General features: G+C 42.3%; 1 protein-coding gene across 9 annotated transcripts in view; it reads left to right on the forward strand.

Moving 5' to 3' along the window:
- Positions 1–1,000: 1,000 nt before the first annotated feature.
- The window catches only part of zbtb46 (zinc finger and BTB domain containing 46), a 59,465-nt gene continuing 43,574 nt past the window's right edge, over positions 1,001–16,891 (forward strand). For 3 of the 9 annotated variants that reach the window (XR_004899041.1, XM_036008267.1, XM_031316658.2), the window contains exon 1: positions 9,621–10,016. Coding sequence is in view for 3 of the 9 variants with exons in the window: in XM_036008267.1 (XP_035864160.1) it covers positions 9,971–10,016 (46 nt within the window). In the remaining 6 variants the exon portion in view is untranslated. Of the gene's footprint in view, positions 1,353–1,988; positions 2,890–5,004; positions 5,017–9,620; positions 10,017–16,891 lie in introns of those variants that run through there. The other 6 variants (XM_031316661.2, XM_036008269.1, XM_036008268.1 and 3 more) reach the window with 5 other exon arrangements.

Here is a 16,891-nt window from a genome sequence, read left to right on the forward strand (position 1 = left end):
CACAGGACTAAACTACCAAACTGTAAAGTAGTTAAAACTAGACACCCCTTGGCCATCTACAACAGTGAAATACTGATTACAAATTGATGAATCCATATTAACAATTGAATAATGTCATAAATAATAATATACCAGGCCATTTTCTGCAGAATGAGTATTTTAAAGTTTTGGCTGCAGGACGTTTACTTGTAACAGAGTATCTTTAAATTGTTATATTGATACTTTTACATATGCAAAGGGTCTGAGTACTACTTCCACCTTTGAGTATTGGCCAATTAAGTTGATTCTGATTCTACATCTAGAGTCCTTTACATATAGCCTAATACCAGGAAGTCTACTGCAATACATAAACTATTTGTAGCTGTTTACGAAACTACATTCCACATCTTTCTCTCTCTCTCTCACAGTTTGTCAACTCATAATTTCCCCCTTGAATTGAAAACAAAGTGTAATAAAAATCCAAAGGAGAGATCAGATTGTGGTGGAATTACCCCAGACATTTTGCCAAAAATCGGCCATGCATGCTGCACATCACATGGTTCTGAGAGGTGTTTTCCAGCCAAACTGTGTCAAACTGTAAATGTCAGTCTTGTTTTTCTTTTTTTATGTGACTGACTGGTGTTTTCTTGTTTGTGCCACAAGAGGGGGTAGGTTACAGTAAGCCCCTGGTACTTACACTGAGCCCTATGGCAACAGGCACACAAGCCAGAAGCCCCATGAACCACATAGGACTCATGATAATATTAACAACAACAATAATGATAATAATAATAATAATAATAATAATAATAATAATAATAATAATAATAATAATAGTAATAATAATAATAATAATAATTATAATAATAATTTGTCATGTATTATTACATGACAGCATTTGCCTGAGGGAATCTGATAAGAGTGGACTTGTCTTAGATCAGAGGCATCCGCGCGGTGTATGCGTTCACGTTGTCTCATTTCCTGACTCTGCCCAGAGAGAAAGAGAAAGAGAGAGAGAGAGAGAGAGAGAGAGAGGAGACACGGGGACACGGAGGGAGAGATAGTGAGAGAGTGAGTGTAAGGGGAGAGTGAGATAGAGAGAGACATAGACAGAGGAGGAGGGGGAGGCTCCTGATACCAAGACACGGAAAAGCAGGGAAGGGAAGAGAGAAAGAGAAAAGGGGCTGGTGGAGGAAGAAGAGCGGGGAGTGGGAGAAAACAGGGGGAATAACACCTAAAGAAAGCATACAGAAGAGAGGAAGGACAGTACCTAGTGCTTTGGACATCCCCTCCTTTCTTCTCTCAGGTTGTCACACCAGATTGGACTCCGAAGGACCGACACCGCGTCCACTCCAGACCCCATGGGGTAACAGGTAGGCTATGTCTGACTTCCTTATATTATATTAGTAGTAGCCCTTTTGCCAGCATTGAGCTCCGCTCCCCTGCTTACAGGTTTGAGGTTTCATTCAGACGGCGGAGGATATCACAGGATTTCCATGCCTTTAAATCATGTCAACAATTAGTTTTCTGCCTCACGGAACCATCGCGTCTCTACAGCTGGTAGTTGGTGGGCGCACAGGTTGGAGACATGACACAATGCAACTCTTCGCAATCGTGGCACTGTTATAGTTGGCCGTGGGAAAAGCGACTGTATGGAGGCCTGTCTGTCTGTTTTTTTTTTACCGTTGCTTTTTTTATTCCAGTCCATTGGCATCATATTAGTGTTTTTTGACAGCTAAACACTCCGGCCGAGTGAACAGGCGACAGTCTGAAAGTACGCCTACCTGTTCCATACGTGACAGCCAGCTGTCTATTGCGCTTGTTGATATTTGGAGAAGCTGTCAGTCGTTGACGGGATTCGCACATTGTGCATTTGACACATTATGTAGCCGATTAGGGAACACAAACAGTTGTTTTACAATGGAAAAAATGCAATTGATATCTGGGCTACTTTTTAATGTGTCTGGATGTGTGTTTTAATAGGCTAACTGAAATGCAATAAAATGGAAATAGACATTTAGTGGACTAAATGTAGGCTAAATACTTTTATATAGTGTGTCGTTAACAGCGCGCAGGAAGAAACCCCAGTTAGCAGAATATTATTTTGAATGAATGCCATCAACCTGCACACATTAATTCTCTGCAGGCTGTACTTTTAAGAAATATCCCACATATGCTCAGGTATATGAGCCTGTGTGACACTTGCAGACAAATACTGTAAATCATCCTCTGTTGGGTTTCATCCCAGCTGATCGAGTTTGATGAAACCAGCGGATCCTGGTGAAATTTGCAAAGTTTTGAACAGCATTACAACCTAATCGCCTACATCGGCTGTGGAATGGTATGGTCGTGCACAGATATCGTGCCACACAAAATACAGGGTGATGCTCCGTGCAGCCGTCTGGAGGGGATTCAAAATGAAAGCGCTCAGAGCCTGGAAGACAAGGGCTTAAACCCTCCTCCTTCTCCCCTCGAATAACCTCCAAACGGGGGATTTCTCCAGCTGGAAATTTCTGCTGCGTCAACACCCAACCCTAGAGTACCAGACAAGACAAGGCGGCGGTGGGGGGTGTTTGCAGATGGTGCTCTTGGGTATTTTTTTTTCTAATTGTTGAGTTACCGCTGATCATCTGATCCGTTTTGAGAGTTGAAAAGTGTGGCGTCAAGTGTTTATTGGCGGCTGAAGCTGAAAGCGTCTCGTTGCTTCCCTGTCTGTCTCCTGTGCTGTGTGTGTACTGTATGTCTGCTGTCTGTGTATGCCCTCTCAAACCGGTCAGTTCCGTCTTCCTCCATTTTCTACCATGCTTACCATGTGAGAGAGGGGAACAACCCCACTTCATTCACGCTCTGTATATAGACAGCAATGTGCGCCTGTGTGTCGTGCCCCTCCAGCATACAACCTGCAGCCAGGTGAGTCCTAAACAGATGATCTGTAAAAGTGACACAGATCACTCTGCATATAATCGTTTATCTTTGCACTAGGGTTTGCAAACGTTTGATAATGTTTGACAAATTTAGATTAACACAGCATACTATTTATTTTGCAAAGGCTTGTTGTATGATCCAGGTTGTTGATGAGATGACAGTAAAGGTAGGCTACTTAAAGCCATCACCTGGGAAGACACTCAGCAACAGTTACTTTAAGCAAATGAAAAGAGATCCTCCACACCTCTCTCAGTTTGGGAGGTGCTATATCAGAATAGTCTTTATTTTAGTTTGTGTAGTTTGAGGAACTTAACAATGCCAGCAAGCCATTTTTGACTTTGATTTTAAGTGCACCCTCTCAGTTTCTGGATGTAATGTCATGTAGGCTACAGCCAGTTGGGTCTAAGCATTTTCCTCTGTTTGACAGGGGCTAACTGGATCTTTGGGATTAAGAGACCATCTAGTGTTTTTTTTCCAAATTGTTTTAGGCCTCACTGGATTTGTCTGCTTATTTTGTCCTTCCTACTACAGAGTTAAGGGTTGACACTGGATAGGATAAACCCTCCAAAGTCTTTTATTCAATAATTAAATTAGTCCTACTGTGTGTGTGTGTGTGTGTGTGTGTGTGTGTGTGTGTGTGTGTGTGTGCATGCATGCGTGTGTACATTTTGTACCTCATGAGCAGAAGATAGCTTATCTTTCCTTTTTAATGTTGACAATCCTCAACTATAATGGCATTGCCACTATCTTGGCATGGACTATCTCCCAGAATGCATTGTGTCCATGGGTTTTCCCCATGCTGCACCACTAAGGTTGCTTCCCCCGAGGTAGGGCTATGTAGTATTACAATTACAAGAGCAGTGGACATCAGTGTGTGCATCGTGTGTGTTTTTATGTCTGCACCTTCTCCATCTGTCTGTTCCACGAGGAAAATATAATATAGACCAAGACAGCAGCTACAAGGATGAGTGGAGGAGGAGTGTAGGCGCGATCGGCCGAAAGATGGAAAAAAATATTAGCTTCTCGTGTGCTTGTGGAATTGCAAAGGAGGATTTAAAGCACTTTCCCACTTGTGTTATCTCTCATGAATGAGGACCTTTTTTTTTTTTTTTAAGTTGATTAAATAAGATAATTGGGTTAAATTTACCTTTCGGTTTTACTTGGTTTAAAGCCAAAGTTGCGTGTGGTGTTTGTACAAAGTGGTGGAGCTTGTTACACTGAAAATTATCCAAAGTGTGGAGGTTTGTGGGCAACGGTTAGGGTGTGGCCGGGTGTGAAAAGAGGGTAAGAAAATGAGACAGAGGGGCTTGGTTTGGGTGGGAGTCAGGTTTGAAGCTTGTGACACTTCGCTGTGTGCGTGTGTGTGTTAGCCTGCTGGTATGTAGGTGGTGCTCAGTACTCCCATGCAAGTTGTGGGCTGAACTGTGTGGTAGCTGGTTAGTTTGCTTCAGCTACGCAAACACTGGGGATGTAGTGTGCTGCCCCCTCACAAGAGTGTGTGTGTTTTTATGTAGACAACCTGACAATAAACTGTACAGTAAATGTATCTAATCAAGTGTACATTCCCTAGAAATAGAGACAAGAGAACAAATGCTCCATAAAGACTCATTTGTTCCCTGTTAGCAACCTTGTACTCCATTCATCTCTCTGTCTCTATCTCACTCTGCCAGTTTTCTAATCTCGATCCCCCCTCGGAGCTCACTTGTTAATGGGAACACCTGTTTGGCGAGCACTGCAAAATGAACCGTTTACACTTGTGTGTACACATCTTACGTGACATGCCTCGTCTCTCTGGAGTTTTCTGACAACTCTGTCTCCCATTTATCACGTTGTGAATATTATCATTCTCACGTCTGATTTAGCATCAAGACAGTTTGGCACACATTAACCCCCGTATACAAACCAGCTCCATCCCCCATCCCCTAATAACTCCCAAGGCTTTTTAGCTTAACTGCCTCTAAAGCTCATTGTGCAGTGCTGAATACAGGTGTTCCTAATCCCCATGGGGTTATCCGGGTGTTGGGGGGGGGGGGGGGTGTGTGTGTGTGTAACAGCTGTCTTCCCTATCCACCTATCTGACATGCTCATCTTCCCCCCCAGCAGAGAGAACAGGTGAGTTTAAGCGATCCCCACCTCAAACCACACACACACACACACATACACACACATACACACACACACACACACACACACACACACACACACACACACAGAAATACTCTCCACATAGGTGTTTATATTTCATAGCTGTGCGAGTTGTTGTGTGTGTGTGTGTGTGTGTGTGTGTGTGTGTGTGTGTGTGTGTGTACATATATATCTATCTATCTATCTATCCAGAAGAACATTTGATTGTTGCTAAAAGTATATGCAAAGGGTTTTTTTCGCTGTGAAAATGGCAAGGTGTCAGAATTTTTCTTAGGAGTTGTTGCAAAACACCTTTTGGATCACACATTCCTGAGGAAACAGATGAGGGATTTCAGTTTGTGTGATTTCATCAGGGTGTGTTTTTCTTTTATTTAGGAATGCAGAGCAGATTGGCTCTTTCCAACCAGAGCCTTGTGATCACACAATGCTTATCAGCGTCATGAGTTCTTTTCTGTAAATTTCCGACATTTTTTTAATATCAGTTACCAATTGCATCCCGTCTAAAGTCGGGCCAGCCTGGAAATGTGATCAGTCCCTCTCCTCTTTTTGTGCACTCCTAATTTTTGGTTTTATTTACTGTACGTTTTCACTTGTTCAGATGCTGTCAAAACAAATATAGAACAAGTAATGACGGCAGTTGTTTCACACGTCAGGTAATTCATTTCAACCTGGTTTCTGTCTGGTGTTAATTTAAGAACAGAGGAAGGGATAGAAATTGTATCTATTTTTTTGTGTCCTTAGATTTCTGATTTGTGCTAATGTTACTCTACTACTCTACTCTACTTTGTCACTAGCAAGGACCTCGCCACAAATGTGCCATTTTAAAAAGGTTTCATAAAATGACGAAGTATAGTATATTGAGTAGGGATGAATGGAAGTTGTCCGTTTAGCCCATTCTGGCATGGATGAAGGCCAGGGAGAAGGAGACTCAGGGTGGGGTATTTGTCTCTGGAGTAGAGTCACCCGAATCGGTTACAGGCCCCAGACGGTATCTGGAAAAAGGAGTGAGAGATGGAATAGGTATGCACGGGAGCCCTCCACAGATGGCGCTTACGAGTGCAAGGCGCTTGTGCTCAACCCGTTGTTCGTTGCAGTATTCTTCAAAACGCCAGGGGGCATACAAACAAAACATTCTGTGAAAAAAAGCGAGAAGAGTGTGAAGAACGCCATAGACCAAACGTGCAACTCTCGATGCCGAGGAGGAATTGTAAACTCATATCTCATATCACATATTCATGGGCAAACTTTATCGCCTTTTATAGAAGGGGGGGTCGGGGGAAAGGGATGGTGTGTCTAGGAAACTGAGACCGTACAGGATGGGTTGACCAGGTATAAGTAGGCTTGAAAGGTGATAAGAGGCGCTGTCCTGCTCCCAAACCTAAGTTAACTGGTGAACTCACATTTTCAATTAACTCTGTCCTATGACTCACCTTAAGTTTTAGGATATTCTGACTGAAACCTTTTTATATTTCTACAGGAATTTTGAAAGAAACATTGGCATTTTTAAAGTAAAAAATATTTGTTCTCTCCATCTTTTGAAAGATCACATTGATCTGTGTGACGGTGAATCACACGAGGATGTTTTAAACATCAACAGCTGATATCGCTCCTCTCTAGTGATGACATGAGAGCTGACATGTGACTGATTATTGTTGTTTGCATGTTTTTTGTTCTTTTACCAGAAACTGACTAAATATGTTATCTTCCCAAACAGACTTTCTGACTTAATTCTAAATGATTCACTTTCTTTCTAAATTCTAATTCTAAATCTCTTACACATTGTTTTGTTCGTCCTTGAATGGTTTCCAGTTGTCACTTTATTTGGCTCAGTGTTGTAGATGTTCAGGTTGCTGGGCATTCTTAATGTGGTATATTTACCTAGCAGGGCAGGACTTGTAAACCAGTGGGAAAGAACTGTCTACACAAACACTCATTTAAAGTATCTCTACCGACAAGATAGTTAGCGATCTCAGCTCTCCACTTTGCTTAAGGATCACCATCTTTTTAGACAAATTTATATAAGCTATTATGAACTTGAAGGTTTGGGCTTGGAAAAACCTCTTTGTTGAAGTCTGGGGTTTGCAGACTGCTGAAAGCCTTGTATAAGTACGCGGCTGTTAGTTGTTATTTTCCCAGTGAAAGAATTTGTCTTTTATACACACAGTGTGAGCATTTGATGAGAAATTGAGCGGCTTTGAGCAAATACATCTTTAGAAACAGTCAACCAGCCTCGGGCTGTGGCTGGTGAGAGATTTCCATATCAAAGCTCAGGTGAGAGAGGGAGACGAGAGAGGCAGAGAGAGAAAGGAAAAAGAGGGAATGTGAAGGAGAGAGAATGGGGAGACGGAGGGAGGAGGAGGAGGGAATGATGAAACAGACATCCACTCCAAAAGAGTTCTAGCCCTTGTTATTCTGTCGCTTTTTTGTGCAGCACAGTTTAGTCTGTGTGTGACAGTGCTGTCTGTCTCAATCTAAACTCCTGCATTAAAAAAAACACACAGAGGGAAGGGTGGAAAGACTCAACACCGTTCTCTACTTAATACCACACAAATACTGTCTCCACAACCTTATGTTGACTGGTGCTGACCGCAGAAACAGTGTGTGGAGCAGAAAATACCTGACCCCATGGAATTGATGGCGACACACTAATTAATGGATAGAGTTTTCGTTTGGTGCTTTCAAACGTGTGTGTGTGTGTGTGTGTGTGTGTGTGTGTGTGTGTGTGTGTGTGTGTGTGTGTGTGTGTGTGTGTGTGTGTGTGTGTGTGTGTGTGTGTGTGTGTGTGTGTGTGTGTGTGTGTGTGTGTGTGTGTGTGTGGAACATTATCCTGCTATGTAGAGTTTTGTAATCCAGCCATGGACTCTGGCTAGAGTGCTAAAGTGCTGCTAACAAGGCCTGTTTAACATTCTCTCCCCTGCTCAACATACAATTATTCCACTTCGCTGCCATTAACATGTACAGTAGGACTGGGCTTTTAATTGGCCTGATATGACTAATGCCAGATCAACTTGGATTTGCTAATTAGTTTTTGCTTTAAAAGTGCCATCAGGACATGAAATATTCATTGATGTGAGGTGGAGCGAGGACTGTGGGTGGTATTAGTGGGATATTAGTGGTATAGGCAGGCTGTTCGAATGTGCTGGGAGAAGAGATTGAACCTACATTGGCCTGTTGTGGTCGGTTATTCATACTTTGGGTGAGGTGTTAGTTTTTCGTCATAATTTTAGACACCCACACACACACAAAGAGATGCATACAAATTCATCCAGCGCACACATACACTACCTCCATTCTCAGCCTCACAAGGCCACTTCTTATTCTTCTCCAGCCCCCATCTCTCTCTCTCTCTCTCTCTCTCTCTCTCTCTCTCTCTCTCTCTCTCTTTCTTTCTTTCTTTCTTTCTTTCTTTCTTTCTTTCTTTCTTTCTTTCTTTCTTTCTTTCTCTCTCTCTCTCTCTGTGTCTCTCCTGCTCTCACCTCCCCCTCTGCCCTCCTCCCCCTTCACATTATTTCATCTGTTCGTTTTTTTCTTGCCTCCTCATCTAACATCCTTTTTTTTTTCTCCTCACCTTTTCCCGTTCCTCTACTTCACCCTAGCCCCCATCCTCCCTCGTGCCCTCTGCTCTGTCCCAGCTACACTTCCCTTGTTTTGTTTTTCCCTCCAGATCTCCTCCTCCTCTCCCTGCTTTTCCTCCTCATCCACCTTCTCCGTTTCCCTCCTACTCCTTAATCTTCCACCTCTCCTCCTCCTCCACCACCACCCCTCCTCTGCTGTAAGTGGGCCAGGTGCCTCCTGTGGCCTCCCCTACTCCATTTCTCATTTTTACCCTTCCTCTACTCCCTTTCTCATTTTTACCCTCTCCTGTTCTCTTTCTCATTTTTATAGAATACCTTCTCGCTGTAGGTTAGAATGTGACGTCTCAAAGGGGAAGTTGGATTATTTTGATTTATAAAGGCTTTTTCAGCTCTAAAAAACTAATCTTTAGTGTATTATTATGTGAACTTTATAAATCGGCGATGAAAGTGGAGCTCTGTCGTCGTTGCTGGACACTTTATGAGCTCTCTTGTGTCAGTGTAGTTCCCTTTACGAACAAGAGTGGTGAAGCCAAATCAAAATGTGAACAGAAGTGAGTAGGTTCACATCCCCTTTTCAGTGGCAAGGGGCAAACTCCTCCAACGGCCTGCAGCACGTTGCTACTTCCAATGTTGCATTTGCACACACACAACCAATGCATATACATGGATGTCTCATTGTTGCTGTCTTTTTGTTCTCCTCTTGCTCTGTGAATGTGCATGGTGAGCTGGCAATATGCTTTTCACCTCATCTCGTCCTCTCTATTAATTTGTTTTCTTCTTCTTTTCACCCATTGTCATTCTCTTTGCTTTTGTCTCTGGCTGGCTCTTTCTCCTGCCCTCTTCTATTTACTCTCACTTTCTCACCCCTGCACCCCTTCCTCCCTCCCTCCCGTCTTCTATCTCACCTCCCCCCTCCCGGTTGTTTTGGTGTGTGCGCTGGTGTGTCACGAAGGGGGTGGCGGTTGATTGGTGGTAGTTGGTGGTTTGGACGGACACCTGATACTGGCACTGCCTCACAATGTGGGAATGTGTGACTTCTTCAAAATTAGGTTTCCAAGGTGGGTGTTGTCCTTAGTGATGCACGATAATGGGAGTTTACACAGTGGACCTATTGTCTCTCCCTCTCTCTTTGTACCTCTTATGTCTGGCTATGGCACTTCTGTACATGAATACATGCAGTTCTTTCCATCGCTGGCAGGAGGAAAAATATAAGTAATAGTCCCGAAAGCCTGCGAGCCATTGCAGCTGTTCATGCAAGTCAACAGGTGACAGTCAAACGTCAAACCACATTGGAGTAAACACGCTCTGAGTGAAAAGACAGACAGATAAGGAGGAGGGAAGAAAGTATGACAGAAGAGGAGAGGACACAACAGGACAGAAGTGAGGATCCAGGTGAGGCAATTGTCTGGTCGCTCTTTGTCAATCACAGTGGACACGTTAGCCGCAAGCCACACACACAAGTCCATAAAAAAAGTTGCCTGTTTTAAGCAATTACACTTCAGCAAAGGAAGCAAGACACAGCACAGAAACAAAGAAGACAAAGAACTTCAATGATTTTGCATCTCCACTGATCACTATTAGAATTTACTCTGCAGAAGCCAGTCTGTGTTGAAACTGTTGAAAAGATCGCTGAAAGGGCCGACCCTCAGTATCGACGCTACGTATTGATGAATGTCTGTGGTGATACACTGTGCGGTATATTGAACTCTCAAGTCTCACAGACAAAATTAAGTGTCCTCCCTGTCCAGTTCTTCAGTAGTCCACTAAGCAACAATACAGTGGATGAGAAGCCCACCATTCTGTCTTCTATTGTTCTGTGCTGCTTCAACACTACTTATTTGTTCCCCATGTATCTTCACTTTTCCTTTCCCTCTTTTTTTCCTTCTTGCGTCTCCCGTCTCCCTCCCTTTCTTACCCTTCACTGTCTCTTTTCTGACTCAAAAAATGTGAGTCTCTCTATATTTAGATGCTCCTCTCCCCTTGATTTGTCTCCCTTTATCTCACCTCCTCTTTTTCTACTGTTGAAGGACAGATTTGCAAATACGCTCCGAGATTCATCAGTTTTGTATAGTAGCTGCTTTTTGATCAGGTTGATGAGTGACAACACAGCCTCAGGCTATTATATACAAATGTGTTTTTATAAACACTTTCTCTATCTATATGTAAATCACTTTGCTGCTCAGTAGTTGTATGGGAGGCTGTGGGAACGATGGTAAGTTATAAGTGAACGTTGCATGTTGAGGGCTAAGTTAATATAGTTAAATTATGTGTTTTCCTTGTTTGTGTGTGCTCTGGAGTGTTTGTGAATTAGATTAGCTGGGAGTGAAGTCTCTTTTAATATTTGCTCAGGGGGGATGGAGGGTGTGCCTGTTGTCCTTGTGAGTACACTCTTAAGTTGTGGCTTTTTTGCTCCCCTCTTTGCATGAGCTCATTGTAAGCTGCGGCCCAGTGTGGATCTGAGAAAAATGCCTCTGTTTGCCGTCTGACAGAGCGACAGTCATGCCAATTTACTCTTAAACACACAGACTCTCTCTCTCTCTCTCTCTCTCTCTCTCTCTCTCTCTCTCTCTCTCTCTCTCTCTCTCTCTCTCTCTCTCTCTCTCTCTCTCTCTCTCTCTGGACACCCGCCTCGGCACCAGATAGTGATTGGCCACCAGCAGTGAGTCACCATCATTCAGTCATTCACTTGCACATTCAAAACCGCACATTTCAACAAACAACAATTAGCTTTTAGTCCACAGACATTTCAGACATGTATTTCTTCAGGACTGGTATTGTTTAACAATATGTTCACTTTTTACATTTTCTTCCTCATGGTAACCCTTTGTTTCATTTCCTCCATACTGTTTACTTGGTCTGTGTGTGTTCTAATCTGAGACCTTTATAGCTGGTGGCTGCAATGACTGTTTTTAACAGCTCGGGAACAGGCTGCCTGGGTTCTGTGAGGTACAGTCATGAACAGTCTTGTCTAGCTGAGTCGTGACAGGTTGCTTTTTTGCTGTGACAGGTTTTGTGTTAAGACCTATGAAAGGGTCTGGACAACCACGCACGCACGCGCGCACGCTCTGAGTGGCTCGTTGGCAGAGAGAGATCAGGGTGGGTGTTAAATGTGAGCTTTGAGCAGCTCCATAGCATTATATTGTCATCATCACTTGAGCCACCAAACCATTTGGTGCTTTTCAAAACATAATTGAGATTCCCCACATGACAAAAATGAAATGAAACGAGGAGAAAAAGGCGAAAGGATGTAAAAGTGACCTTGAGACATAAGGGGTAAATTAATAGAAAATTCTGCTAACATAACATGAGCAGTCACAAGTTCACATAGGTTGGGGGTGAAATTAAAAGTGGGTGCACCCAAAGCTCTCCCACATGTGAGTTATAATACCTTATTGCACAGAAAAATTGTTACCCTCTCTAGCCAAAAGCATGTGGACAGCTCTGTCTACATTCAGTAGACAGTATGTGTCTAGGGTCTGGGGCTCTTATGTGTAATGGTTAGTTTGCTTAATTCCAGGTATGGGAAATCTTCACCCTAACCTTTAATATTTTAGATAATATTGCTTCCAATTTTGTAGCAACTATTTTGAGTTTCAACATGACAAAGAAATATATATTTTTTTTTTTTCGAGTTTGGTGTGGGAAAACGTAACTGGCCTTCATACTCAATCCCATCGAACACCTTTGGGATGAACTGGAACACCAACTATGAGCCAACATCCCTGCAGCCAGGTTCTAACATTTTGTGCAAAATCAGAAGAGTGGAAGCTGTTGTAGCAGCATATTAATGTTCAGAACAATCCCAAATGGGTGTAGTGTTCAGGTGTCCACATACTTAGAGTTTTCGTTTGGTGTGTGTGTGTGTGTGTGTGTACTGTAAATACAGTACAAAATTGAACTAGAAAGTCAGTCTGCAAAATCTATTGGATGTTCACAGTTTGGGTAATATTTTTAACGCTTGTCTTGTAAGGTAATACTCAGGTAATAGCCAATATTTGCAGCTTGTGTGTTCCTTCGACTGCTCAGGTTGATTGTCCGATAGGATGTATGACTCTTCATCAAATAAAAATGTTTTTCTCATAACCAAGGTTTAAAAAAACTAAAGAATTTCCATTAAATTAAAAAAAAAATGTACAGAGTAAGACGTGGTTAATTTTACACTACTTACTACTGGATAGGAAAGCAAAAGAGAAAACAAAACCATGATGCATCTGTGAAAAAGAAAAGAAAACCTTGCAACACACAAAGTTCCCAGAAGTCAGGAACTAATTAGACAATGTCACACCTTAAAACTCCCATAAATTCCCTCATGATATCAGTGGTTTGAACATCAGCAGATGCGCCTCCAAACTGCTGCAGTGATGAAACTGGGTTTTGCACTAGGAGAACTCACAAGGTGAATGATGTGGTCATTGTCACATGAAATCCACCACTACCACCAATCTCCACCCACCTGCAAAACCAAATACAGACACTTCCTGTAGATGATTTCACTTCCCCCTATCACACAGATATGTTTTTCAAAGAAGTAGCCCTACCCTGTCTTAAAATTATACTTAAACCTGAGTCATTACAGGAAAATAAAGTAATATGTTTTTGTTTAGCCGGTTTGGTTCTGAGATGATTAATGATAGAGCTGTGAAGATGAAAAGTAAAACACGGTAATAATCCTCTCAGGGCATGATACAATTTTAGTATGAAGTAGATAATGAAGGAAGTTTGTTTGACATTTGAAAGACGCCTCCTAACTCACAGCTCGGTGCATCAGTCCTTCACCCCTGTTTGCTTAGGTGGCCATGGAATCATGGCTACCCTCTATGTTAACGGCAACACAAACAAAAGACTTACTGTCTGGCTATCTGTTCCTATGCCTTCTCCTCTCCTCTCCTCTCCTCTCCTCTCCTCTCCTCTCCTCCCCCCTCTCCTCCCTTCCCTTTTCTTCTCCCATTCTTTCCTCCTCTTGTTCCACTCCTTTTATTTCCGGCTCTCACTCTCGTTTCTCCCTCCCTCCTGTATAGCCCTCTTTCTCCTGCCGCTTCGTTGTCTTACAGTCCTCCTCGTCCGCCCCCCCCCCCCCCCCTTTTCATTTTGGGTTCTCCGACAGTGGTAATGAGATGTTTCATTATTTGCATTTCACAGCTTTTAATAGAGAGAGAATTTAGGCTAAGCCCCGGGTCGTCAGTCAGGGAGTTACCATGGGAGACATAGCAGGCTTACGGGGCCTAGAGAGAAAGATAGCCCAGAAACTACGCACACATGCACAAGTGTAAAAGAGGAAGACACAGGAAAAAAAGACAAACAGAGAGATAGGTAGATGGGGTGATATGACATTTCTCACTCTTTTTGTGAAGCTCTTGATATATCAAATAGTGTCACTGACACTTTATGGTTCATTGGAGGAATTGAGGTGAAGTTGAAACTCAACACTCAACTTTAACATCTTACAGTTGCATCTTTTTTTCGGGTCAATCTGGGATGATCCCAGTCCATCCTTACTATCCATGGATTTCCATTAGATAACTCTAGGCATAAAACCTGTGTGGCTAAAGGTCAGAGGGGAGGGCAAGGTGTCAGGGAGCCCTGGAGCTGCTGAACTGTACACATTAGTGTCAAAATCTGGACGGGAGGATAATAGAGGCAGATCTTCTGGCAGGTGCACTGAATACGAACGTGCAAAAAGCATGATGAGCAGCATGGAGGACTTCAGGGGTAGACGTGGAGGGTCCAGGTATTGCTTTCGGGCAGTGCGTGTATAGGGGACTGGGGGCAGAGGGTAAGGGATGAAGGGAGTAGTGCTAAATCTCCCTAAGCCTCCTGGATCCTCTTTTGTCCCTCTCCACATGACATGGCTATCCTTTGAGTCAATCTCTTCCTCCACCTTGACTCCTTGGATACCGGCCAAAGAAACGGAGAGTGCACGGAGAAAGGAAGAGGAAAGTGTAGGTGTAAAATGTGGTGTGATTAGAGCTGGTGGGGAAGGTGGAAAAAATAAAGGTGGACAGACGGAGGTTGTAGAATAAGAGAAACAAGAGAAACAAAAGACAGGAATACGCGCAGTGAGATATAAAGTAGATAAATTGAGAGACAAACATGAACAGTAGCTTATTTCCAACAGAAAATAAAGGTCAAAGAAGCTAAGAACGAAACATTCACAACTATCAACTTTCAAGTGTTATTTTTTTCTTCTAATTGCAGCTTGCATGCCTGCCTGTGTGTGCATGTGTGTCATGTGTGTGAATATGTGTGTGTTATTTTTGTCCGTGCCTGCCTTGTTGATGGGCTGCCACCCTGGCTTGTCCCGGAAGGCTGCCAGCTCCGTCGGATTGGGGATTAACCCCGGGATAATGGCCTTGATGCCCAGTTGAGTGGAAGCAAAGCTGTTTAAAAAATATTGGCTGCCTGAGTCACTCTCCCCTCTCTTCCTGTCTCCCCCTCTTTCGATCGTCTGTCTCTATCTTTCTAGGCTTGCTGTCTTTGCGTTTCTGCTCTATCTCTTTTCTCTCTGTTTTTCACTGTTATTTATCGGCTCTTTTCTCTTTGCTTCATTTCTTTGTAACTTCATCACGTGTTCATAATGGCCTTTCATGGGCCTCTTATTTGCAAATGTTCAGTTAACATTGGTATTTTTGTATTTTTCTAAGACTGCTACACCATGTGTGTATTACAATTATGGGTGCAATTATCTATCATGTACATATCTGCATTAGTGAAAGGTGTATATAGTGTATAGATATTTTATTGTATTTGTATTTTTGTCTAGTTGCATTTTTATTTATCATTTAATCACTTCTTTCATTTGCATTTTGACCGATATGGGATCAATAAAGTTTCTTATCTTAGCAATTATTACACGTTCGGGTTTACATTGTGAATATGAAAAAAATGGCAGTAAGCTTTCTAAGTCTAATACAACTTTCATATTTTCTTTAAGTAGAAGTAGTAGTAGATTTGTCTCTGGGAAGTAATGGCTGTCCTCGATCATAGTGTCATGTGTTTGGAGAACAGTGCCTGCATTGTCCAGCTGAATATCATTTTAATTCCACTTATGCATGCTGTCATTTTTTTCCTCAGTATTTTCTCTCATTATATGGGAAATGTCCACTTGCAAGCAAACCAATTCTTTCTTCCTGTACCTTTTTAATTGTTCATAGATATTAGCATATAATGTCAGAGATTGTCGTAATAACTGTTTCTTGAGGCTAACATAATTTCTTTTACTTTGTTTTGAAAAGTTTACATAATACCTAATTCGTGTAGCGCAGACCTGGTGACCTGTTTGCCTTTTCCACAGAAACTGCCTGCCATGATATGTTGGTGTTCTGGTACAAGTCACTACTAGAACATTTGCAAAAAGAAACATTTTTCTAGTTTAACTGATACAGTTTTGTAGCTGAGGCATGAGGCTGGGATGGTTGACAACATCAATGCCAACTCTTGGCTACTGAATCCTGACTTGATATCCCCCTCCTCCTCCCTCTTCACATTATTTTACTTTTTAAATCTCTGGCCAGTTTTACTGTGTCCTCCCTGCTGATTGTTAATGACAGTGCCAAGATAAAAGTAGAGATGTGAAAAGGAGGGAATTCACTGCTGATAGAGGATCCTTAAAAGTAGAAAGACAAGAACCGATAATGTGTCTGTACATAAAGATTGGAGGATCATTGCAGCACCGTGCTTAGACAAGTCAAAGAGTACAGTAGAGTCCAGTCAACTGACAAACTGTGGCCTAATATGTCTAATTTGTGCTGAACAAAATGTTAGTGTTCATTAGTGATGTTAAGGGTTTTAATTTTTATACTGTTAAAAAAACTCAATTCAAACCTCCATTAGCAGATGTCTGGCCACTCGGGGCAGCCTAACAATCTGTAAATATAACATTTTATATATTATCATAAAGTTTATGAGTTAGCAAGCAGTTACTTATTTACACATCCAGCAAATATGGTGCTAGATTAGCATTCATTTGGAGTTGTGTTTCTGGCCACCTAATGAATTTAAGCTTTAGCTTTGTTTTGGTCTCCACCAACTCCGGAGAAAAATATCTGGCTCGTTAAATATGCTACCATGTTCTAGCTTGTTGCTAACTGTGTCTGCCGACTGTTTGGTGCTGCAGGTAGCATGATAATTAGCTATGGTGTGTTACTAGAGCAACCAATTTCACATTGCACATAGGCATTTGACCCTTTGTTCATATAAAAATTGATTAGTGCTGATATGCAAAGACGAAAGAAATTGGTCCCAGTGATCTTAAATTTACCAAAACTGCA

This window comes from Sander lucioperca, chromosome 12, assembly GCF_008315115.2.
Source record: "Sander lucioperca isolate FBNREF2018 chromosome 12, SLUC_FBN_1.2, whole genome shotgun sequence".
NCBI lineage: Eukaryota > Metazoa > Chordata > Actinopteri > Perciformes > Percidae > Sander > Sander lucioperca.